Genomic DNA, 26826 nt, shown 5'->3' on the forward strand with positions numbered 1-26826 from the left:
GATAAATAAACCGATATTAAAGTGTACTCAGTTCAGCCTTTCTGCTGCTTTCAGTATTCTGCTAAAATACAAAAAAATTGCTTGCTGAATTAAAAAAAATGAAAGGAAATTTACTTCCAACATTCTTTTCTTGAACACATTGAACTGAATACAAAAGGCACCAATAAATAAAAGTGCAGTTTTCTACTGATATTCTCTTTCAACTAACTAAAAAAATCCCTGATTGCAATACCACAGTCTTTTGCGATGTGTTTATCACTTAAGTTGACATCGCAATGACGATAAAAATTATGTTGTATATAATTTAGGGCTGTCAATCAATTAAATTATTTAATCACGATTAATCGCACATTTTTATCTGTTCAAAATGTCCCTTAAAAGGAGATTTGTCAAGTACTTCTTATCAACATGGGAGTGGACAAATATGCTTGCTTTATGCAAATGTATGTATATATTTATTATTGGTAATCAATTAACAACACAAAACAATGACAAATATTGTCCAGAAACCCTCACAGGTACTGCATTTAGCATAAAACAATATGCTCAAATCATAACATGGCAAACTTAAGCCCAACAGGCAACAACAGCTGTCAGTGTGTCAGTGTCCTGACTTCACTATAACTTGCCCAAAACTGCATGTGGTTATCATAAAGTGGGCATGTCTGTAAAGGGGAGACTCGTGGGTACCCATAGAACCCATTTTCATTCACATATCTTGAGATGGGAGGTCAAGAGACCCCTTTGAAAATGGCCATGCAAGCTTTTCCTCGCCAAAATTTAGTTTGCAACATGCTACTATGACATGGTTGCTACCAATGGATTCCTTAGGTTTTCTAGTTTCATATGATGCCACTCTAGCTTTAAAGCTGAGCCAGCTACAACCAAAAAATCGCATGTTGCGTTAATGCGTTAAACAAATTAGCTGAATTAAAAGAAATTAGCGGTAATGCATTATTATTCCGTTAACTTTGACAGCCCTAATATTATTATGATATTGTGCAGTCCTGCTCAAAACACCTTTCCAAGACTTCCTGTGACATTTATCCTGTTTTATCCTGCATTAAAGCATCACATCTCATTCGGAGGTAACGTCTCCTCTGATGTGCTGGTGTTTGTCAAACATGATTCAATTTTTTATTACATCGACTCATCAATCAAAAGAATAGACACAGCAACAGTTATTACGATATTCACTAGATGTAGTTAAAGATATGGGTATGTGAAACTGATAAAAATCACCAGTTTGGATGTTTAAGTAATTAGAGAAGGCAGCTCCTGAGGCTTTGAAGTGCAGGCACACAGAAAACGGTTGCCACCTCAGGCAGTCGTGATAAAAGGGACAAGAGTAAAAATGTGCCAAAATCTTGTGGTTAGATATAAACTCTCCTTACACTGCACTTTCTGTATTTAATCTGTTTTCTTCTTTTTACTTTCAGGAGTTTAGGCGTCCATTGCTCTAAAGTGCGTTCACTGACGTTAGACTCATGGGAGCCAGAATTACTCAAGGTGCGTCTCCCCGAAACATTCGCCTACAGCTTCTGCTCTCTGTACTGTGCTTTTTTCCCCACCAGAGTTGCATTTATTATTATTTAGTGCATTGCAAAACAATTTTAACTTCTCTTTTTTTCTGTCTCTGTCTTCCATCTTTGTCCTCCTTCCTTCTTCTCTCATGTTTAGCTGATGTGTGAATTAGGAAACACTGTGATCAACCATATTTATGAGGGAGCCTGCGAGGAGCTGGGAGCGAAAAAACCTGGACCATCCAGTTCAAGGTCAGTGTCTTACTCCATGAGGAGCTTTTGGCAAGAAAAAGAGCATTATAGCAAAAAGGAAAAACATATTTTTTTACTGTATATTCCATTGTTAGATGCTTTTGGCCACTCTGAAGTCAGTTAGGTTAAAAAAAGGTGTCTAACTGACTTATCTGTATGATGTCAGGTAATAGCTGTCTTTCAGTTTCCGCTATTTTATTGCATGACTCAATCCAGGCTACTGTGGAGGACTAAAGCTGCCATTATAATAAAATAAATAAATAAAAGAATAAAAGAAGAAATGGAGAAATAAAATCTTAATTATCAAACAAATGTGCAGGTTAATTTGAAAATAAATACACAGAAATAGAAAAATAAATAAAGAAAATGTATTCATGTATTAGACAATTTACTTGTTTTTGTATTCATTTATTGTCATATCTAATTCCCAATTCTTTTCTATTTACATTTATTTACATTTTTATTTATTTCCTTATTCATTCATGAGGAGGCGTGCCTTAATGTTGTCATTTAATAGCCAGTGTTTAATGTTATCTTCAAATTAACATGCACATTTATTTGATAATTGATGCTTTTATTTCTACATTTATTTATTTATTTATTTATTTATTTATTTATTTATTTATTTATTTATATTTTATTTATTTATTTATTTATTTGTTTGTTTGTTTTTTTGTTTATTTAGCCTACACACAATTTATCTGTATATGTCTCAATTTATCTAAAATTGTCAGTTTGTGATTGTCTACCTCCAGACAGGAGAAAGAGGCCTGGATCAAGTCTAAGTACGTGGAGAAACGCTTCCTGAAGAAGATGAGTGGCAGCGAGGCATTGGTGGAGGGTGAAAGAAAGTCCCGGCCCTGGACGGTGAAGAAGTGCCAGCGACACAACAGCTCTGTTCGGGCCCCCAACAAGGTCCGCAGGAAATACCATCGCTACGAGCCGGGCAGCGCTTCACCTGCAAACCTCTCAGCAGGTCAGTGCAGAGAATTAACTTGTCTGTAGTAGCACAGGACTCATGAACTCAAGAGATGCAAAATGTTAGTATATCTAGAGTCTAGTATTACACTCTGAAGCCCAGACTGAAATCTTGTTGTTTTGTCCTTTCACAGCAGCTGCAGCAAAGTTTCGTCGGGACTCCCTGTTCTGTCCAGATGAGCTGGATTCACTATTTTCCTACTTTGACACTGGCTCTGGTCCTCGCAGTAAGTCCACTACACAGTCAGTGCACACAGGCACAATGCACAGTGCAAGATTATTGTAGATTTACAGTAAGATGCAGGTAGGAACTCCTTACTGTGACAAAAGAACTCACAAATTTCTGACGTGTTATCTATTAATTGTGCCGTCCTACCAGGGATGGTGGTGTGTGTGTGTGTGTATGAGTAGAACAGTATGTGCTGTGTAATCATTAACGTGTCCGTGGCTTGGCGATGCTTGGCCCCGCAGGTCTTAGCAGCGACAGCGGCCTGGGAGGAAGTACTGACGGCAGCACTGACATCCTGGTTTTTGGCTCAGTGGTTGGCAGCGTCACAGAAGAAGGTATGTGTGTTTGTGTGTTGTGTTGTATGGAAAAGTGGAATACTAAGAGTACAGTATATACAATTACAGTATAACCATTTCTTCGCATCACAGTGCAATATAGCAGTGGTGTGGTTAAATTTTTCTGCATTTACTTGTATTGTGTTTTACATTTCATGCAGCCCTATCTGTGATGTCCAATCCAATCAATCTAAAAGATCCATTCAAACAGCCTGAAATATTCTCTGGTCCAATGAGGAGTCTTTTCTATAATAATAATAATAATAACATGACGTTATACAGACTGACAGGTACCTCACTGATTAGACAGTTTTGGTGATTTTCATCCTGCATCATCAGAAAATAAAAAAATCACATATCTGCTATCATAAAATCCTGTGGTTGGTTCGTTTGCTTTCACACCACAAACAAACCAAACCAGAGTCTGTTTGGAAGTGGTACGGTTGTTTACTCCACACCAGGGTTTGATTGACAGCTTTCACACTAGCCCAAACAAACCATACTACCTGGAGAGTTAGGTGTGATGGCACCCTGAAAGTCTGCACGGATTCTCACCTTGGGGACAGTGAAAAAAGGATAAATCAAAGAAATTGTGAGAAACCTGAAATAACGTTGTGAGTTGTCAGGATCAAGCAATTTGTTTTTGATATTGTATAAAATTGGCCTTGTGTATTGACAGGAATCGTGTCAACATAACATAAAGAACACTGGCTTCATTCCATAAATGAAACGGTGCTACATTCCTGTTTACACCGCTCCTCTTTCTTTCCATCATCCCGTTACCTTACCTAACCTCAGAGGAGGAGTCGGAGGAGTCCTCCAGTGGCGAGGTGGAGATTGAGCAGGAGGTGTCTTCCGATCCCGAAGACCCGAGGGAGCTCCACCCCGGGGCGCTCCTCCACCGGTCCTCCCGTCTACACAACCTGCCACTCATGGCGGAGGCATTGGCACATGGTGCGGACGTGCACGCTGCAAGCGAGGAGGAGGAGGGCAAAACGCCACTCATTCAGGCCGTGGCCGGGGTGAGAGGATGTTTGTTCAGCCTGTTAGATCGCTTTAGATTTCGCTGGAAGCGAGAGGGTTGTAAACACTGAATTACTAATCTTTTTATTAGATTGTACTGACATTTATATTGTCAACATGATAACGGAGTTAAAAATTAAAAACTGATAATCTACTGAAGGTGCCGGACCCTGATTTTATGCAATCATAAACACACACATATGCGATTAAAAACAAGGTAATCTTCTCACTGAACATTACGTCTGCTGTTGTGAATTGCATGACTCCCCTTCCTCCTGAGGTGGAGAAAGCTAAAAATTTAAATGCTAAACAAACCAAGAGGGACTAAAAAACTGGCTTCAGTAATGTTAAAATACCAATAAGTAGACATTCTCAAAGTAAATAAACTAATATGAACAAGTCTCTCTCTCTCTCTCTATCAGGGCTCTCTGATAGCTTGTGAGTTCCTGCTACAGAACGGAGCCGACGTGAACCAGAGGGACATGAGAGGCAGAGGCCCGCTGCACCACGCCACCTACCTGGGTCACACTGGGTAAGAAACATGACCTTTCCAAAGTCACTTAGGTGTGGGGGCAATCATTTTCCCTCTGAATCACTAACTGAAACTATTCACTGGCAGGATTTTCCCAGATGATAATCCTTGATCTTCCTTAGCCTATAAATAGAGCATGGAAAATGGATAAAAAATGACATGACAGCACCGTTAAAAACAAAACAAAAGATATCTGTCTTTGAATGATGCGTATTCTTGTAGTCTTGTCCGCTTGTTCAGCATGAGTGAAGATTTATGGCCCATAAAATTGTGTCTGTAACTGGTGATTAAAGCATGGAGTAGAGAGACGAAAAAATGAAAAAGAAGATAAATCATTGCATAGACAGATCAGTGAATTGCGTAAATAGGCATCCATCCGTTTATCTGCCCTCCTAATCTTTTTGCTATTTATTCTACTCGCATTTATTCTCCTATTCTTCACTATTTTTCACATTTCCCCTCTCATCATCTGGCACGGTTTCTCTGTGTCTGCGTCTTGTTTTGTACAGTCAGGTGTGTCTGTTCCTGAAGAGAGGAGCATCGCAGACGGAGGTGGATGAGCAGGGTCACGACCCCCTAAGCATCGCTGTCCAGGCCGCCAACGCAGACATCGTCACCCTGTGAGTGATCCCAATTCGTCTTAGACCAAAGATATTTTTTCAGCCCTTATGAGTTCCTAATAAACATTTATATATTGCTAAACATTTATGCTAGAGAATTGTTGGTTGAAATAACTCATTGGCTTATCAAAGGTAGCTGATCCTTTCCTTCAAAAAGTAACATACTGCCCCCAAACACCACTAAATATTCTGTAATCAATTTAAGGAAGATGCTATTAGCACCCAGGTGTCCATAGCCAACAATAATATTTGCACCCGACCCCGGACGTACGTTAAATTCTGTATGTGTATACTGTATGTATTGTATGTATATTTTTCCTAAACATAACCAAACTGCGACTGAAAACTGAAAATAATAATATTATTAAGAAAAGAAACTCATATCTCATATCGCTCAAGAATCTCATGGGACTCAAACCCTGGCCTCCAGGTGAAAATCCTGAGTTTAATCAATTCATCCACTGCACATATTTTGTCGCTCTTTATATTACTACTACTACTACTACTACTACTGCTGCTACTAGAAAGGCCTTTCTGGCAGAAAACCCTTCAGCTAGTTAACTATTGTTAAATTAAGTAGCATATTTAACTTGGCCAGGTGTAAATAGCCCAATAGCTGCCGTCTGGCTATTCTCAACCGGGTGCAAATAGACACTCCGTAAATTTAATTTAATTTAGTAAATTGGGTCCAGTTTGTCGTTTTGTAGGAATAATCCCATGTTTTGAAATTGGAAAATTTTGAAGGTGACATCCCATGGTAGCAATAACACACACTAAAACATTGGCTGCTTTGAATGCACTAAAAATGATGAAACAAACAAAACAAAATCTTCCCTCAAAGTCTTCTTACTAGCTTTTCCTGGAGCTTTTAACTAAAATGTGGTTGAAGTTCAACAATGAACCTTCACTCTTGAATATTTTAATAAGTTGTTTAATATGTTTCAATTATGAAAGCAGATGCTTGATTGAATGTCTAAATTGTATTCCTCATTTACTCTCTCTTTCCCTCCCTCTCTCCCTCCCTCCACTGTGGTTCATCTCCCTCGCCGCTCTTCACCACCTCACCACATTTCCATTCTCACTGTCTCATCCCACCTCAATCTCTTACTCCCTATTCTTTTCTCACCTGTCTTTTCACCTCTTATCATCCCATTTCATCTTCCCCATGTGTCCCCTCTGTTCTATCACCCGTCTCCCTCTCTGTCTCTTGTCTTTTTCTTCTCCTCCTCCAGATTGCGTCTGGCGCGGATGAACGAGGAGATGCGAGAGGCGGAGGCTCCCTTGGGTCAACCAGGTCAATACCCCAGCAGCAGCCCCACTGAGCAGCAGTATAGAAAGTGCATCCAGGAATTCATCTGTCTCACCATAGAAGAGTGCTAGTGGTCACTTCTGTATCCAGGAGCAAAGTGCTCTCTCTCTCTCTCTCTATTTATACACATATATATACCTAAAATAACTATGTAGACGAAGTTGCCCCTAGACACTGATCTCTAGTCTGTTACTTACGTAGATCGAGGCTTACGGGCAACTTCTTAGGGGTGTCTAAGGAGAGAGGAGCGTACCACTTGCGCATTATGGGGGGTTGCGTTGTGTCATAGGGAGACCCCTGATGGACCTTTTTAACTCTACTGACAATACAGTCACCACCTCCATTTTTTCTGCATCACCACTATGTTTCTGCTTGCCATTACTCGGCACCACCCACGCTACGCTAGCTACATGACACACACAGTAAAATGACATCTGCTTTTTGGTGTTTTGCTAACGGGGTTATCCTCTAACTTATCATAACGTGGTGTAACCTCTTGTGTGAGGGTGTGGGTTTACTGTTACCTAACAGCTCTGACCTCTGAAGACATCTCGCTGCATTAACCCTCCCTCCCCCTACACTTTATATCTATCCAGACCATCTGTGTGACATCCAAACTTACCCATTTCTTCTTAATCGGAGATGTAAATAGACGTATTTAGAAGTTATATGGGTAATCTTTAAACGTGCTGTGGCATGAGGTGAAAACAAATGGTATCTGTTCCATTACTTAAAGAAAAAGAGTAACTGACAAGCTGCAGTAGAGGTGGGCAGGGTAGTTTACTGTGTATAATGAGGGGTCAGGAAGGGAAATTTAATGTAAAACTGTGACAAAAATACTGAAGGGCTTGTGGAGAAGAGACCCTTGCCTGCTTTGTAAGATACTTTGTGACATGATGAGTGAATGAGCGAGTGAGTGAGTGGACAGGAGAGTAAATGAGTGCATGAGAGACAGAGTTAAATAATATGATATTATTATGATACATTATGTAAAGGAAAAAAAAAAAGAAACTGTGCACTTTTCCCATCTACAGTATTATAATTTTGTAATTTTTCATTCAGTTAGTTTTTACATTGTCCTTGTCTAGTCGAGTTATTGTCCATCTGTCTATTGTCTGTTTTATTTATGTTTATCTCCCCAGAGGACCAGTGCAATGCATTCTTGGGTGCAGCAGTTTACGTCTGCATTTCCGTTAATGATTGTCATTTTAATCTGAAAGCGTTACTTGGAGTTTATGTCAGGAAGTCTTTAGATAAGCGTTGTAAAAAAGATATTTTGCTTTCATTTTCCCTTTGGAACGGCCTTACATTGCTATGATTATTGGCATTCAGACACACCACTGAAAGAGATTTTACTAGCTAATCTATGGAAATTATAGTTACAATGCACCATTTTTATGCCTGCGTGCCGGTGACAGCCGTAGCTGGAGGCGTTATGTTTTCAGATTGTCCATCCGTCTGTCCGTCCGTCCGTACGTCCATCTGTTTGTACCATTCTTGCGATATCTCAGGATCGCCTCGAGTGAATTTCTTCTATTTGGCACAAATGTCCACTTTGACTCGAGGATGAACTGATTAGAATTTGATGGTCAAAGGTCACTGTGACCTCACAAAACACCTCAAACTCAAGAATTATTATGCTAATTATGACAATTTCACACAAATGTCTAATAGGAGGTCATGTGAGGTTATTTTGGACAGATTGGCAGAGGCATACAACCGCTAGGCAGTGATTCTAGTTGTAATTAATGCAGTCATTCGTTGTTTCCTATGTGAGGATGAGAACTTGCCAAGTTGAACCAGAGCAGCAAGAAGTGAGGGAGTGTATTCAACTGGATTTACTTCTCACCTTAAACAACTCTTCTGTTCACTCCCTTTTACAAAACAAAGGTGACACCTCCATTCTGTTGTAAATACTCATCCATGTTACAGTATCTGTGGTGAGATAAAGGTGCACATTTCTTTAGAGCAGTTTAGACACTTGTGGGGGTCCAAGGACTTATATATCTGGCTTCCCTCACTGGTCAACGCTTGCAGTATTCTCTGCATGCTTTGCCAGGATTTATTTTCGGGAAGTACAACATCGTTTGCATTCTGAGCATGATATAATATTTTCCTATGGTTTGATCACGTCGTGCAGTGCAGTCCTGTGGAATAAGCATGTACCACCATGACCCCTCTGGTGTCAGACATTCTTACTTTTTGCACCTCTGTGCCATTCTTCCATCCACGGACCAAATCTGTGGTGACTTCCTCATTCCTGTCTTTTTTTTTTTTTTTTTGTTTCCACAAAAGCTGACAAACAGTGATTTTTAATTTTCTTTTTTTAATGTTGTGGTTTATTTTCCTCTGCCAAAGACTTTTTAAAGGGAAAGTGTCTGACATTGTTGTATGATATCACCGTTGTTGTTTTTTTTTTTTAAACTGAAACTGTTCAGAGTAGATACAGCATAGTCTTACCATGCTTTGTGAAGTGACAGAGTGGTAGAAACACTGTTGGTGTACTCACATGTTGAAAAGAGGTTGCAGAAATGTGACAGACCTGAGAGATTTACATATGGCAGGTGATATTCTGCAATAGTTCAATGTACTGCAAGTAGAACCAGTCCTAGGGGTCGATGTGAAGCTACTGTGACCAAACTGTTAAGGGCCCTCGCTCTAGCGGACGTATTAAATGTTGTGTCCATTGTGTGTATTGACGTAGGAGTGGTTAAAGGTGCTGTTCAAAGCAAACATGCTGTAAATAGTACACTTGTGTATTTTAACTCAACGCCAACTTCCTGCCTCTCAGCATTCAATCATGGATCCTGACTGTCTGATCTGGTTTATGTTTGTCTTTTTATTCTCTTCCAAAAAAAAAAACCTGTCGGGCGAAACTTTGCCACAGTTCTGCGCTACTTGGAGGCGTTCTTCTGTTCACTGACATTTGGATATCTTTGGAATACTTTCTTCCTTGTCTTTAGAAGCACTGAGGGGGAAAAAAAGAAAATACATACAATAAAACTGAGAAACTCTTGATGAACTAACCCTGCTTCCTGCTTGTTGCTGTCATTTCCTGTCTCATCTCTTATGCATAACATTCTCTCAACATTGCAGCAATATGTTTGAATAGGTATACAGAAAATACTTGCTCTAAAAGATCAAATTATATTGTTTTAATCTGAAGAAATATAGCTATGTAGACATATTGTTAGATGTTGGGAGAATGCTATTTTTTTTTTTTACAATCTGGTCTGGTGTGTCTTTTGGTCTATAACAAACTTTTGGGTAGCACTTGGCTTATTCAAAGCAATAAAATGGTTTCCTTCATAAAGGTCAATGTCAACACTCTATTTAAAGATCACTTTAGTGTTCAGGGTCTCATGTGTCTCAGTTTCTAGCCTGCAGCAGCAATGCCGTGCCTTGAATAATTCAGTGTCTCCAGTGTGTAAAACATTTATGTGATCTCACAAGCATTGTTGCACCATCACTGAAAAAATGTCTAATTGCTTTACACCTCAGGCAAACAGCACATGTCCACTTGAGGAAGTAAACACTGACTGACATATCATTGCTTCTGTTACCACAGGGGCTGCCACGGGCAGCAGGAGAGTTAAAGCCAAGGATAGAGTGAGTGAAGCATCCTGGGCCGTCTTACTGTGGGACTAGTGTGATACTCTGACTCTCTCTGCTCTGGTGAATGTGGGTTTCTGTTGCACACTCTTTCTCGGGGAAAATATTTGCTGTCTTGATGTTGGGAAATTTTTGTCTCCTGGGGAGCAATGAGTCATTCAGAAGGACACAGAAATCTTCTGTGGAGGAGTATTGTGTCTAGAGCCCAATTACATTTGGAAATATGTGGTTTATACTCCCAACATGTCCAAACATCACATGTATAGTAGGTCACAGAGAATGGGTAAGTACAGTACACTAGAGCTGCAACGATTAATCCATTAGTTGTCTACTATTAAATAAATCGCCAACTATTTTGATAATCAGGTTGAGTTTATTTTTTTTTTAAGAAAACAAAAGTCTAAATTCTCTGATTCCAGCTTCTTAAATGTGAATATTTTCTGGTTTCTTTACTCCTCTATGACAGTAAACTGAATATCTTTGAGTTGTGAATAAAACAAGACATTTGAGGACATCATCTTGGGCTTTGGGAAACACTGATCGACATTTTATAGACCAAACAACTAATCGATTAATCGAGAAAATAATTGACAATGAAAATAATCGTTATTGCAGCCCTACAGTACACTTCATATTATGAAATGTTAGTGTATTAAGCACAATAATTCAGGTATAACTTGGTAATGACTTACATATGTAGAGGATAAAGGATCCCATTATGATGTAGGAGTGAAACGGACAGGATGCTCACCACTCTTTCCCTGCAAGTTCCTGATTTTCTGTTCTGCAAATTAACTTCTTTTAAAAAATGTACATAAAATACAGCTGAAGTTTCTGGTGTCTACAAAGCATTACTCATATAAACAAAAGATGCTTCATAGAAGAATGAGTCACTTATATTACCTGAAGGAATAGGTGTCTATGTACCACCGTGGTAGACTGAGGAACTTCATGCTTTGGGGGGCTTTGCTCTTTCATGCAGAGGTTTATCTGCTCTGTCTTTCTTCATGAGTGGTGAAATGTGGGTTATTGGAGATTGCAGTCCTTGCTGGCTTTATGTCATGCCATTAAAAAGGCTTGATGTTACTGATGTTAAAGGTAAGCAAAAACCAGCAGATTGGTCACTGCAGTCTCCACGGTGCCCTGCAGTGAGACAACATCCCCCTTGACATGAGTATCCCCTGTTGCAGGTGACATCTCCAATGTTGATGTCTTTCGCGAGTTTTCTCTCCTCGCGTCTCTACAGCCCGAGAAGTTGAGGAGAAGGAGCATACAGTTCAGCCGCTGCGAGAAGCCACAGTGACCTCTGACCCCCACATCTACTGACCACTACTCAGGAGCCAAGAGGGAGGCAGCCCCCATTAAAAATGACATTTTGATGCTGCAGGCGTAAGCAAATGGTCAAAACCCTGCAGGGACTAGTTAAAAGTTTTATAACAGGTTTGTAATTGTTCTCAATTGCTCTTGTAAATATGTTTAGTCAAGGTCAAGATAAAAGACCTTGGTCAAAATGTTATATTGTTCAAACAGTTCCTTTGCACAGGCGTCATTTCAGTTGACCTGACACCAGTTTTGAGTCGTTGTAGCATGTCAGAAGATCTTCAGACATACCATGTTGTTTTTAAAAACTTTCATAAAGTTGGGCGACTCACAAGAGATACATTTAAAATGAATATTTCAAAATTGAAGCAGCAGAAGCTGAGATTTTTACTCTCAAGTATGAGTCAAGCCCCGAAAACACTGGATCCTACATTTGCCATAATGTAACACGATATTTATTAGATCCTCCCTGTCTGGTTAATGCCCATGTCTTTCAAACTTTATTATAAAATTAGGGCTGTCAAAGTTAACGCGATAATAACGCATTTACGCAAATTAATTTTAACGCCACTAATTTCTTTAACGCATTAACGCAATCGATATTTCGGAGGTTGTATCGGGCTCCCTTTTGAGGCTAGAGTGGAGATACTGGTATAATATGAAACGAGAAAACCTAAGGAATCCATTAATACCAACCATGTCATGAAAGGAGGTTAAATAATGCTCCAAACTTACGTAACATTTTGGCAAGGAAAAACTGGCATGGCCATTTTCAAAGGGGTCCCTTGACCTCTGACCTCAAGATATGTGAATGAAAATGGGTTCTATGGGTACCCACGAGTCTCCCCATTACATACATGCCCACTTTATGATAATCACATGCAGTTTTGGGGCAGGTCATATTCAAGTCAGCACACTGACACACTGACAGCTGTCGTTGCCTGTTGCGCTTGAGTTTACCATGTTATGATTTGAGCATATTTTTTATGCTAAATGCAGTACCTGTGAGGGTTTCTGGACAATAGTTGTCACTGTTTTGTGTTGTTAATTGATTTCCAATAATAAAAATATACATACATTTGCATAATGCATGCATATTTGCCCACTCCCATTTTGATAAGAGTATTAAATACTTGACAAATCTCCCTTTAAGGTATGAACAGATTAAAAAATGTGCGATTAATCCCACTTAATTATGGCCAATCATGCGATTAATGATGATTAAATATTTCAATCGATTGACAGCCCTAAATAAAACGTATAATCTCCAGGTTCAAGAAAAAATAACCCTGATGACATCACCTGCGTTATTTTTTTTAGACATAAATCTTTCTCTGGAGCTACACAAAAACATTATGCAATTGTTTCCATATAGGCTTAATGGTACTCTCTATGATGAGTAAACTAAACATGATGTTAAAATCAGTGACGTGTCCCTTTAATGTTTTGTATAATTTTATTTTGTCAACTGCAATTCTCTGATGAAATGTTTTTTCAAATTGTTTTGAAACTGGTGGCGGAAATAAAATAAATAGCCTGAAGTAAAAGGCCTAAAACACAACATGTTTTTTTTTCAATCTGTTTTCTAAGCACCAACAAGAGGACCTCAAGCAGAAAAGGTCCTCCGGCATGTCTAAGTGATTAATAGAATATTATGACTATAAAGAATTATAATCTAGGGCAGGGGTCAGCAACCTGTGGCTCCGGAGCCACATGCGGCCCATTTAGCCCCTCTCTAGTAGCTCCCTGTGGATTTTTAAAAATGGAAATGAATAACTGTTTTTGGTTTACATTTTCATTTTTATTCATCATTGTTGTAGGTCTATGGTACAACGGTACGACGGAGTATCAGGGCCGCATTGAGGAAAAAAAATAAATCTGAGATTTCGGGAATAAAGTCATAATATTATAAAGTAGTAGTTTTACGTGTTATTTTCTTTTTTTCCCGTTAAGTAATGACTTTATTCTCGTAATATTACAACTTTTTTTCTCGTAAAGTTCTGACTTTATTCTTGTTATATTACGACTTTTTTTCTCGTAAAGTTATGACTTTATTCTCGTAATATTATATCTTTTTTCTCGTAAAGTTATGACTTTATTCTCACAATATTACGACTTTTTTTTCTCGTTAAGTTATGACTTCATTCTGTCAATATTACAACTTTTTTCTCGTAAAGTTATGACTTTATTCTCGTAATATTACGACTTTTTTGGCCCTAATACTCCGTACTACATTCGCACTTTGGCCCTCACTGCATTAGACTTATATACTATATACTTAGACTATAAACTGTGTTACCTTCGTCACAATGCTCAAATGTTTTGCGACTCCAGACAAATTTTTTTTAATGATTTTTTTGCCTGAAATGGCTCTTCTGATAGTAAAGGTTGCTGACCCCTGATGTAGGGTAACAGTATGCTATTTATTAAATGTTATTGTACTTTTATGTATTACATATATATGTAATATATATACAATATATATATATGTATATATATTACATATATATGTAGTATATAAAAGTACAATAACATTTAATTGCATTTCATTTCATTTTTTTACTAATTTCAGACAAAACAAATCAATAAAAAAATCTGTCTGGAGCCGCAACCCATTTAATCATTGTGATGAAGGTAACACAGTGTATATTATATATATATATATATATACATATTATTCCAGATCAGCTGGTGACAGTAATGCACTTCCGGTGCCATTTGTTTTTTCTAACCTGCTATAACACCAACGAAGAAGAAGCGAAACCGGAAGCGTGCTTCGGTCCTGCTGCTGGTGAAGCTAACGCGACGCTGCTGTTGGTGTCATCGTCTCAGCGGGTTTTTAGGGTTTGACAACAGGAACAACAGCCTTATCTCGTGTCCAGCCACGAATAACCTATTCTCACTGGAGTCTCCGGAGAGGTATGTCTATCCTTCACGTCCTGTAGTTAGTAAATGTGAGAGATGTAGAGGTCAACTCTTTTGTTTGTTACTAAACTGTTGCTAACGCTAAGCTAGCCAAACACATAGCTCCGGCCTACGTTGAGCTAACGGTGCTGGTCGACATAGCAACGGCCTGTGGAGAGGAGGATGGGACATGCGTCATCAACGCGTCATACCTCCGGGGGGGTATTGCACATGCGCAGTAGAATCTTGCCTGCACACGACCGCAGCTTCAGATAGATAGATAGATAGATAGATGGATAGATAGGTAGGTACAGATAGGTATAGATAGGTGTAGGTAGTTAGATGGATAGATGGATAGATGGATAGGTAGTTAGGTAGATGGGTAGATGGATAAGTAGATAGGTGGATAGATAGGTAGGTAGGTAGATAGATAGATAGGTAGATGGATAGGTAGATGGGTGGATGGATGGATAGATAGATAGATAGATGGATAATTAGATAGGTAGATAGGTGGATAGATGGATAGATGGATAGATAGATAGATAGTAACTTTATTGATCCCGAGGGAAATTCAAGTTTCCAGCATCACAGTTACATAGTGCAAAACATGTTAAAGTAAAAAGGCATTAAAAAAAGTTAGTAGTGCAAAATACTAAGTAGAAAAAAATATATAGCAGATATAAAAATACAAGGAGATGAAGAAAAACTTCTAAAAAAATGAATATAGTGCAGGGTAACAGCTGTGATACATTACTATTAAAAAAAGTTCAGAAGAGATTGTTAAAAATGAGTGTAGTGCAGAGTAACTCCAGTAGCTTAGTCTATGAAAGTGCACTGTATGCATTATTATCTGTCCTGCAGACCGTCCTCCTCCCTAGAGAGGTGTTGTACAGTTTGATGGCTTTCCTGAGTCTGTCTGTGGAGCACTTGGTACACTGCGCATGCGTTATACTCCATCCCTCAAGACACATGTCCCAGCCTCCTTCTATAGGCCTTGCAACATAGTACACACACAGAACAGGACTTCTCACCTGATGTATACCTGCTAGCTTTAATGTGTCAAGTTAACCTGCCTGTGTAGACAGTACTGATGAAATCTGCAGTCACATATGATGTCATTCTGCAGTTTGAAGACTGTTTGTTTACAGTCGGTTGTTGGAGATTTAACAGTAGCCTAGCTTGTCAGGTAGCTAATGTTGTTGCGGATTAACCTCAGCTAACATAAATTGCTTTAACGCTAAGTAGCCTGCTGTTTATTAGGAAGTGACCCTGACCATCATGTCAACACTGTTACAGTTACTGTACAGGCCATTAGCTACCTATCAGCTGTTAGCCACATGACACTTGGTCAGCAGACTGATAGATAGTGGTGCATCTTGAGTTCAATGGGCTGAGATGGAAGAAGTACATTTAAATACAAAGTATAGCCTATATATATATGTAGCAGTACAGTCTCAAAATACTAGTACTTTGCATATTCCCATTTTAAAATATAATACTATGTTTTAAAATTAAATAATGTATTTCTTTCCTTGACTGGGTATGGCAAGTTTGTATACAAGTTTGTAAATATAGCACCATTCAACAACAAGGCAATTCAAAGTTTGTAACAAGATTTTATACAAAATTACTGCTTAGACAAAATAAAAAAAAGAAACAAGGTTGTTTTTGTCAATATTATTATTGGCATCACAATAACCTGATATTTTTCAGGAGGAATTTCATTCATTCTCACTGTGCAATACATTTTACATAAATTGCGTTAATGCTAAGTAGCCTGCTTGTTTTATTAGGAAGTGCCCCCCGACCATCATGTCAACACTTTTAAAAGTCACTGTACAGGGCCATTAATCTGTGCAATATTAATACACTGAATGTGAAATACATTTGTCTGTGCAATATATCCTTCGATGCAATATACACCTCAAGTGCAACTACCTTTGTTTACATTTTATTTATTACATCTACCCTACCTATTTTACAAGTGTAATTATCTCTGTTTACATTACATCTATTTTTATATATTTTATACTTCTAGTGTAACACTTCTGTTTATATTTCTTTATTACATCTACTTTACCTGTTTTATTTGCTTTAAAACTGTGTGTGTGTTTTACCTGTTATATGTTTTATCTGCCTCGTTTAGTCTTGTCAAGTGTTTGTTTTAAAGCACTGATCAGAAGTGGCAACTGTGAATCTCGTTGTATTTAATACAATGGCAACAAAGCTTTCTATTCTATTCTATTAGCTACCTATCAGCTGTAAGCCACATGACACCGGGTCAGCAGACTGATAGATAGTGGTGCATCTTGAGTTCAATAGGCTGAGATTGGAAGTACATTTAAATACAAGTCGTGTATAGCCTATATATATATGTAGCAGTACAGTCTCAAAATACTAGTACTTTGCATATTCCCATTTTAAAATCTAATATTTTTAAATCTAATAACTCTACTATGTTTTAAAATGAAATAATGTATTTCTTTACTTGACTAAGTTTGTATACAAGTTTGTAGATATAGCACCATTCAACAATAAGGCAATTCAAAGTTTATACAAGATTTGAAAGGAATTACTGTTAAGACAAAATTAAAAAGAAACAAGGTTGTTTTTGACAATATTATTATTATTATAAATCTCTGGCATCACAATAACCTGATATTTTCAGGTGGAATTTCTTTCATTCTCACTGTGCAATATCATTTTAACATAAATCCCGTTAACGCTAAGTAGCCTGCTTGTTTATCAGGAAGTGACCCTGACCATCATTTCAACACTGTTACAGTTACTGTACGGGGCCGTTAGCTACCCATCAGCTGTAAGCCACATGACACCGGGTCAGCAGACTGATAGATAGTGGTGCATCTTGAATTCAATGGGCTGAGATGGAAGTACATTTAAATACATTTCTGCAACCTCTTTTCAACATGTGAGTACACCAACAGTGTTTCTACCACTCTGTCACTTCACAAAGCATGGTAAGACTATGCTGTATCTACTCTGAAGAGTTTCAGTTAAAAAAAAACAACAGTGATATCACACAACTATGTCAGACACTTTCCCTTTAAAAAGTCTTTGGCAGAGGAAAATAAACCACAACGTTAAAAATAATAAAAATCACTGTTTGTCAGCTTTTGTGAAAAAAAAAAAAAAAAAAAAAAAGACAGGAATGAGGAAGTCACTACAGATTTGGTCTGTGGATGGAAGAATGGCACAGAGGTGCAAAAAGTAAGAATGTCTGACACCAGAGGGGTCATGGTGGTACATGCTTATTCCACAGGACTGATCAAACCATAGGAAAATATTATATCATGCTCAGAATGCAAACGATGTTGAACTTCCCTAAGCAGACAGATAGTGGTGCATCTTGAGTTCAATGGGCTGAGATGGAAGAAGTACATTTAAATACAAGTTGTGTATTGCCTATATATGTAGCAGTACAGTCTCAAAATACTAATACTTTGCATATTCCCATTTTAAAAATCTAATACTTTAACTCCACTATGTTTTAAAATTAAATAATGTATTTCTTTACTTGACTAAGTTTGTATACAAGTTTGCATATATAGCACCATTCAACAACAAGGCAATTCAAAGTTTATACAAGATTTTTAAAAAATTACTGTTAAGACAAGATTATAAAAAGAAACATGGTTGTTTTGTCAATATTATTATTATAAACATCTGGCATCACAATAACCTGATATTTTCAGGTGGAATTTCATTCATTCTCACTGTGCAATATCATTTTAACATAAATTGCGTTAACGCTAAGAAGCCTGCTGTTTATTAGGAAGCGCAGCAGCTATAATTTAAATCGGATTTTAAAATAATTAAATAAAGTATAAGATACGGCTAAAATGGAATAAAGAAGTGCAAAAGTCACAGTGAAGTAACAGTTCTGTGAGAGATATGAATAAATAGCCAGATATTTAAATTCATTTGTGGCTTCTTACTGACTGTATTTATTATTGATTATTATCATAAAATTCCAAGCAAAACACAGGATGAGCTCATAAAATTTAATTGATGAATTGCTGTAGTAATAATTCCCCACCAGTATCCCAGTTAGAGGTACTGCCAACTGATTCCACAACCAGAATAATAATCAACAGTTCAGAAGAATCGGTGACATAATGTGAAGAACAAGCATTTGCCGGTTCTTCTTGAATATGAGATAGTGCTGCTTGTCTATGTATCATGACAAGATACCTTCGTATCATTGTAAATTGACTGCCTTTGGGACTTTTGACTGTGGGGCAATCTCTGTGAATTTTTAAAAAAATCTTTTATATAATAAGTATGTAATAATAATGTATAAATCCCAAAATAGCCCATGACATAAGGAATAATCCTACAGCATTCTTCATTATGCATATTCAACATTAATTATTAGTTATTTTCAGACGGATATCTCTGTTTGTTGTGTGTAGAGATGCGTGTGTGTACAGTCGTGTGGCAGCGGCGCTGTCATGGGCACTGATACAGGGGAGATGGACACAGACGGACCGATGAACATGTCAGTTTGCTGCGCTGCTCCGCAAACCTTCGAATACCTTTGAATATTTCTATTTGTTATTTAAGTGCAGTATTAAGGTAATCTAGATGATCCACAATCCTACAGTAGCTGTCAACAGTTTTCATTAAGAAGTAGCTCTGGGACGGTTACATTACAGCAATACTGTGGTAAAATTACTAAAATGAATGGGTTTTATCTCCAATCTCTACCAAGCACCCACTAGTCTCCATCGACAATCAGGCGACAGTGTGTTTTGTCATCCGCCCCACTTGAAGTAAGGTATTGCAAACTTCAGTTGCAGCTTTCCATCGACCAATACTGTTCACACACTACATACAACAAACGGCGATATCCGACTGAGAATAACTAAAAATAATTAATGCTCAATATGAATTGTGGGATTATTCTTTATTTCATGGGTTGTACATTATAACATACTGATTTGGAGGTTGATTACCATGGCAACGGTCGAAGTTTTGAAGTATTTGGGTCAGCCCTAACTCTAGAGGAAATCATCTCTAAAATAAAAAGATACGTTTTCAGAAATCAGTAGTCATACATGCTGTATGCTGTTTATTCTATGCATTTTGAAGTGTCACCAAATTTCTTCAACAACTGAGACGAAGCAGTGTTCATGTAGTATGAGCCTATTGATGACACAAACAAACACATCATCATCAGGGAGACCAGGTTCTGAAATAAGCAAACACCTTCCCCCAAATGCAGGTACATTGTTGGCAGTGATGGGAAAAATCGTCAGGCCATCCACCACATTAACAGGGAAAGCACTAGTGACGGGGATAGAGAATCGGTTCTTGGTTGTTTGATTCCTTGGCATTTCATGTCTCATGCCTATTGATTCATCTTAAATTCTCTAAGGCGGTTACATGTGCACAATGGCTCATACGCACGCTGTATCATGAATCAGTTTGTTTGAGACCGGAGCCACGGCAGAGAGAGAAAAAAAAAGTTAACAACAAATCTGTGTAGAGATCAACAGGAGGAGAGTTGGTAATGTTACCTGTTAGAAGCCGGTGGGGAGCACGGTCTTCCTTGGCTAAATAATGGAGCTACTAACATTAACGGAGGTGCCATTGAATTACATTATGGTGCGTTCAAGTAAAAATGACTATTGGGTGAAGGTAAATTACAACGTTATCATGATGTGTTCAAATGTTATCTCGTAAAATTAAGCTTTTGGCGAGAAACTTGAATAAATCCAGATAAATTAATATTAGAGCGGGAATTACGACCTGTTTAATTTCCTAACACTAGTCCTAAGTAGCTTATAATACATAAATAAAACTACTAATGCCAAGATTTTTTTTAATCAAAGAAAATATTTTAAAAAATCATAATCATTTGAATTGTGTTTTTATGCAAGTAACCACTATAGATGACAATAGCAAAGTACACTACCCTCCTACCCCCAAAAATACGGCTCCCCCGGAAGCTACGGTGTAACTAGAACACTGTAATTTACCATGTAAATGTTTTTTATGTAAAATATATCAAACATTGAGTGACATCAGATCTAAAATGTTATTCCTTCCCTTCATTTCTGAGTGGCAGACGAAACAAATACTTGCCTTTCACAGGGATAATATAACCTGATAGTGGTGCCTCTGTGTATCAGTAACACATTTCAAGAGATCAAATCAAGATACATTTCATTAAGTCCTTTTTGCTTGTCCTTTACATCCTCAGATGAACAACAACGGGAATAAGAGAGCTCCAACCACAGCCACTCAGCGACTCAAGCAGGATTACCTCAGGATAAAGAAAGACCCTGTGCCTTACATCTGTGCAGAACCTCTCCCCTCCAACATCCTAGAATGGTAAGGGCTGCATCCCGGCAAGGCCCACAGCCAGGAATCATCATCACCAAAGCAATACGCTGCATTTTAGTGCTTTAACTTGGGAGTTTTATGTTATTAGAGTTTAAACATTCACTCGTTCTGACACATCGTCACTAAGGGCTCTTTTTGTCCAGAGAAATCTGTGAATCATCTGTCTTATAAAAACAAAAATTTAAGGGTGCTTTCACATCAGGAACCCGGATCCGAGTACACTTGTCGCCAAAGACCAGTTTGTTTGATTAGTGTGAACGCTCCGTACCGTACTCTGGCACGGTCTGTTGATCCGATGATTAGGTGTGAAAGTCAACTACCAAAACACGGAAGTGGACTGCAATTTAACGTGAGAAACGTTAGCAGTCAGCAAGTAGTTTGTGACAGGGCAGGCTTTTTTCAATGCTGCCAGTCTCCTTTGAAATCTGTAGACATATAAACTGTTTCATATCTATGTTTGTATATGCGCGCAGCATGCGCTGATCTCATCCTTCGAACTGCACGGCCATGGGCGATAAAGCAGGAAGGCAGGCAAGAGGTTGCTTAAAATATAAACAGTAGTAGGCGATAGTGTTGGGCAATGCTTGTTATTTTATTCAGCTAGTTTAAGACGCTCAGCGGGCAGAAAGAGAGTCAGTGGGGGGGAACCAGAGAGTAGAGCCGGCATATTTTCACATCAAACTCGGTAAAATAAGGGTTCATTTCCACCAAACAAGAGCTGGTGATTGTTGGAAAGACTACCGAGACGGTTTTGGTGAGTTTCATTTTGTTTCTGTGAAGTTTGAATGAAGTGTTTTACAATGCTCTGTTGCTAGAACAGCTAATCTCAACATAAACAAATACACGTGGATGATGATGACACAAGTGTACTCGGGTACTGAACAACTTTACTAATGTGAAAGCTGAGCGGCTGGGGCTTGGTACGGATCAATCGTACCTAATATGGTAACGCCCTCGATAAAAAAACAAACATTTGCAGTGCATCAAACAATGCCCTTAAGCTATTTATTTGTTTTTGGTAGTAAGAGGAGCGTAAACTACAGTGATCATTGTCTTAACAGCTTGTGGGTGTGTGGGACATACATTTTAACAATGGTTTAAAGCAGTGGGTTCCCAAGGGGTCCCAAGATAGACCTGAGGGGTCACAAGACAATTTCTAAGATAAACGATGAAGATTTTTTTTCTAACTTTTATCTAATGTATTTATTTAATTTAGTTTATTTATCTTTTGGTAAAATACTGGATACTTTATCACTTTAGGCTCCTCTTTTTAAAAGGTTGCTTTACACAAGTTACCACAGGTTTTGGTTTTATCTACCCCCGTTTCTGTAAGCTCTGCCCACAACGTTGAGCAATTATATAAAAAATTCCACAGTAAGTGTGTAACTTAGCAGAACTAACCAAAACTGACATCCCTAACCTATACCTTCACAACTTGTTAATTTATTGATTGAAAATGCATGTGTTTGCTTTAACATACTCTGAGTGTTCAAGGTATATTTCCAACAGAGGACAGCACACTTAAGTCATGGCGTTGGTTTTCAGGGCTGAAAACATGACATAGTATCTGTTTCAGTATCTGTTTTGATATATATTATATATATATATATATATAATATATATATATATATATATATATATATATTTTCTGTCTTTGTACTGTGGATGGGAGTTTTGTTATTAGTTTGCTCTTTTCATGTATGTATGTATGTATGTATGTATATACTGTATATGTGTGCGTGTGCGTGCGTGTGTGTGTGTATTCGCACAGTATATGTATGTATGTTTATATACTGAATCTGAAATGAATGCAGGTCTAGAGGATGGAGATTTAACCAAAATGTTTTTGTTTGGAAAGTAATGTTGTTTTTGTTAAAATTTGGAAAACGTAGCCGTCACCAAAGGTAATCTTCCCTTTCTTCTTTAGGCACTATGTAGTCAGAGGTCCTGAGAAAACTCCATACGAAGGTAAAACCTACTGACAGTTAACACAACACAAATGGGTTACGTAGTTTCCTGGCATATCTTGACAAGTTGATTCCTGCTAATCTATGTGGTTTGTGAATGGCGTGACATCTGAGGATGTGTATCACATTTTCTGTTTCCGCTGTGTTATGTGATGTCTTTTATATTGTTTTTTTCTTAGGAGGATATTATCACGGCAAACTCATATTTCCTCGGGAATTTCCTTTTAAACCACCGAGCATCTATATGATAACACCAAATGGGAGATTTAAGTGTAATACAAGGTAAGAGTGTAGTTTTTATTAGTGATGAATTGAATGAGAATTCAGGATTTAAAGAGTTTTTGAAAATGGTCATTGTTGTAGAACTTGTTCACCACTTTTACTCTTTTATTGTAACTTCACCTGTTTCCTCCACAGGCTATGTTTGTCCATCACAGACTTCCATCCAGACACATGGAACCCCGCGTGGTCCGTCTCCACCATCCTCACAGGTCTGCTCAGCTTCATGGTGGAGAAAGGCCCCACCCTCGGCAGCATTGAGACCTCTGACTACACAGTGAGCGCAAACAAATGACCATAAATGCAGCACATAGTGATAACCCACCTGAGATGTCTCAGATATTTGTGAAGGAAATTTGTGAATAAAGTGCTTTTTCATTATTTTTTTTTCAGAAAAGACAGCTGTCAGCCCAAAGCCTGGCCTTCAACCTCAAGGATAAAGTGTTCTGTGAGCTGTTTCCTGATGTAGTTGATGTACGTACGATGTGATACTGAATCAGATAGCTGGATCGGGTATCTGTGACAATGGGACCAATATATTCAATTCATTTCTATGTTTATATTATGGATGTCAAAGTTAACGTAAATTTGTTTTAAGGCCACTAATTTCTTTATCGCATTAATGCAATCAATATTTCGGAGGTTGTAGCGGGCTCAGTTTTAAAGCTAGAGTAAAGATACTGGTATCATATGAAACTTGAAAACCTAAGGAATCCATTGTCATACTAGCTCATCGCGAAGAAGGTTTAATAACGCTCCAAACTTACGCAACATTTTGGCGAGGAAAAACTGGCATGGCCATTTTCAAAGGGGTCCTTTGACCTCTGACCTCAACATATCTTAATGACGTTCTATGGGTACCCACGAGTCTCCCCTTTACAGACATGCCCACTTTATGATAATCACATGCAGTGTGGGGCAAGTCATAGTCAAGTCAGCACACTGACACACTGACAGCTGTTATTACTTGTTGGACTTGAGTTTGCCATGTTATGATTTGAGCATATTTTTTATGCTAAATGCAGTACCTGTGAGGGTTTCTGGACAATATTTGTCATTGTTTTGTGTTGTTAATTGATTTCCAATAATAAATATATACATACATTTGCATAAAGCAAGCATATTTGTCCATGTTGATAATAGTACTAAAAACTTGACAAATTTCCCTTAAAGCTACATTACAGATAAAAAATATGCGATTAATCGCGACAAAATATTTGAATCGATTGACAGCCCTAGTTTATACTGTATACTATCTACATTATAGACTAGAATTTTATCTCCTGTTTACGTTTTGACCAATTTGTTGCTGCATTAAAAAGGTTTACACTTGAATTGTAATTCCTGTTAATTTTGAAGATTTGTTTTTAACACCATACAACAGCAGGTGTACGATTTATTATTTTGATAATAAAGAACAATTCAGTGTTCAGTGCAAAGTCGAGTCTGATGTTGCCTTATGATCCCAGTCACTTCCACACAGTGAGGCATACAGCTTATTAATTTAACACTGCATCGGATCAGTACTCGATATCGAATGATAGCCAAAGCCCAGGTATTGGGTCTGAAAAAGTTGGATCGGTGCATCCCCAGTAATCTCTAACTTGTCATTTTCTCTTCTCTTTCTTTTTGTCGGCCTGATATTCTTGTTTCTTTCCTTCCGTCCACCAGGAAATGAAGCAGAAACAGAAGGCCCAGGAGGAGTTAAGCGCCCGCACTCAGCCCCTGCCCTTACCCGATGTGGTGCCCGACGGTGACCCTCAGCATGCCCACTACGGCCTCCCCGTCCTCAACGGAGGTCCCGTTCCCCTCGGGGGCGCCAACCCCGCCCCTGGCCTGCAGCAGGCCAATCGCAACCATGGACTTCTAGGTGGGGCTCTAGCCAACCTGTTTGTGATCGTAGGCTTTGCGGCGTTCGCCTACACGGTCAAGTACGTGCTGAGGAGCATAGCCCAGGAGTGAGAGGAGCGTGTGTTGTAGGGCGACGCTCCCCCCTGCAGGCGAGCCAGCTAGTGGACTCCACATTCTACAAACACACTACGTGGGGGAGGGATGTTCAGTCCTGGGTTAAAACCCCTCCACGACCACCACAACCACCACCACCACCACCATGGACTTTGGAAGATGGAAACTCAAAGCCGACCCACCCAGGAAGGATTGAGAGGAGGAGGGGGGAGGTGGGGGATTGGACGGGAGTGGCAGTAGGGCCGGGGGATTGGAGGGGCTTATTAAAACGGTTGTGATCCACTCTGTGCTTCAGTGGTTTATGTCAGCAGTAGGAACAAACTTGGCTCATGGGTTGTGGAAGAGTGTAGAACTGAGGATATAGTTTGTTGCACTGTGCCGGAGGCAGGTCACAACAGCAGAAAGATGCTTAAAATGTTCTCCTGCACCATGAACATTACTGATAAAAGTTTGTTTCCAAGTAGGTATTTCTCAACCCATCACTTCTACAGGAGGTATTTCCTGGTCATTCATTAGAGCATAGAGACTCCTCAAAGTTGTCCATAGTCAAGAGAAAAGGAGTACCACACAAGTTGTGTGGTTTTCCTAATCAATGTTGAGCATTTGAAGCGTCATTAAACTATTTTGGCATTGGACTCAGTTTTTCCTTTCATGCCTTTTCATTGGAATTGCTGTAAGGCATAAGGTCACCTGCAGCTGCAGCTCAAGAACCGGTTCCTCTACCTCCCTTACGTACCAGGTGTACATCTCGGCTGAGTTGGAAATGTAACAGAAAGTAGTTTTTTTCTGATGAATGTGCTAATCTCCAGATACAAAAGAAAAAGCAATCATACGTCATACAGACACAGGCTCTTAATTGCACGTACGCGAAAGATTAAATCTTCAATTTTTAACACTATCCCCGTCCCTGACTGCTACTGTCAGATTGGAACACCTGTTAATAATTGATGTTTGATATGTGCCAAGAATATGTCTGCGTATTTTAAGCACAAATGGAACTTCATATGAACCGCCTTGTGGTCCACGTTGAGCAACGGGGAAGGGTAATAGGATGATTTCTAACCTGATTTATGACCCGTGTAAGGTCAGTAAGTTCATTAGCAGTCACGGTGACAAAAACGCCGGGTACAACTGCAAAAACTACATGAAGATGTAAAACAGTCACAGAACAGTACACAACAATGTGATACAAGCAGAACCTCATACACTTGTCGGTACTTCTGTAACTCATCGGTAGGGTCTATTTTCTGCACCAAAACTTACATCTGATGATGCATCACAGGCCAAGCAAGTACTGCAGAAAGTAGTCGTCCTACTTAAGTATTGACGGATGTATTTATGATCTGTATTTATCTTTATATAGAGAGAGATAAAAAAGCATAAAACTTGGCATGTCAGTCTGTGGAAAAAGCTGCTGATACATGGTCAAAGTCTGATACGAGTCCAGACGTTCCCTCTCGTCAACCCATGAGCCAAGCAGTGAACCCAGTGTCTGCACAGAAGTAAATAGAGACCAGTACCTTTTTTAAAATTGGCTTAGCTGACCAGTATAGCACCATTCTATATAGGTCCAAGTAAAGAGACACATGAAGAGAACCAACATTTTTTT

General features: G+C 38.6%; 2 protein-coding genes across 5 annotated transcripts in view; both read left to right on the forward strand.

The window, feature by feature from the left end:
- Positions 1 to 12365, forward strand: part of acap3b (ArfGAP with coiled-coil, ankyrin repeat and PH domains 3b) — a 76614-nt gene extending 64249 nt beyond the window's left edge. The window contains exons 16-26 of one of the 4 annotated variants that reach the window (XM_037763781.1): positions 1440 to 1509; positions 1681 to 1775; positions 2531 to 2751; positions 2888 to 2980; positions 3216 to 3317; positions 4116 to 4339; positions 4763 to 4872; positions 5382 to 5492; positions 6725 to 6786; positions 10370 to 10410; positions 11604 to 12365. In XM_037763781.1, the coding sequence (XP_037619709.1) occupies positions 1440 to 1509; positions 1681 to 1775; positions 2531 to 2751; positions 2888 to 2980; positions 3216 to 3317; positions 4116 to 4339; positions 4763 to 4872; positions 5382 to 5492; positions 6725 to 6786; positions 10370 to 10410; positions 11604 to 11672 (1198 nt within the window). In that variant the 3' untranslated portion in view covers positions 11673 to 12365. Of the gene's footprint in view, positions 1 to 1439; positions 1510 to 1680; positions 1776 to 2530; positions 2752 to 2887; positions 2981 to 3215; positions 3318 to 4115; positions 4340 to 4762; positions 4873 to 5381; positions 5493 to 6724; positions 9828 to 10369; positions 10411 to 11603 lie in introns of those variants that run through there. The other 3 variants (XM_037763791.1, XR_005206107.1, XM_037763802.1) reach the window with 3 other exon arrangements.
- A 2117-nt stretch (positions 12366 to 14482) lies between these two features.
- ube2j2 (ubiquitin-conjugating enzyme E2, J2 (UBC6 homolog, yeast)) lies at positions 14483 to 26594 on the forward strand. The gene is made up of 7 exons (XM_037763867.1): positions 14483 to 14652; positions 20864 to 20994; positions 22934 to 22974; positions 23153 to 23255; positions 23391 to 23529; positions 23646 to 23726; positions 24924 to 26594. Exons 2-7 carry the CDS (start codon positions 20864 to 20866, stop codon positions 25212 to 25214), a joined length of 786 nt encoding a protein of 261 aa, XP_037619795.1. The 5' UTR covers positions 14483 to 14652; the 3' UTR covers positions 25215 to 26594.
- The last annotated feature ends 232 nt before the right edge of the window (positions 26595 to 26826 follow it).

The sequence above is a fragment of the Sebastes umbrosus genome, chromosome 1 (assembly GCF_015220745.1).
Source record: "Sebastes umbrosus isolate fSebUmb1 chromosome 1, fSebUmb1.pri, whole genome shotgun sequence".
Lineage (NCBI taxonomy): Eukaryota > Metazoa > Chordata > Actinopteri > Perciformes > Sebastidae > Sebastes > Sebastes umbrosus.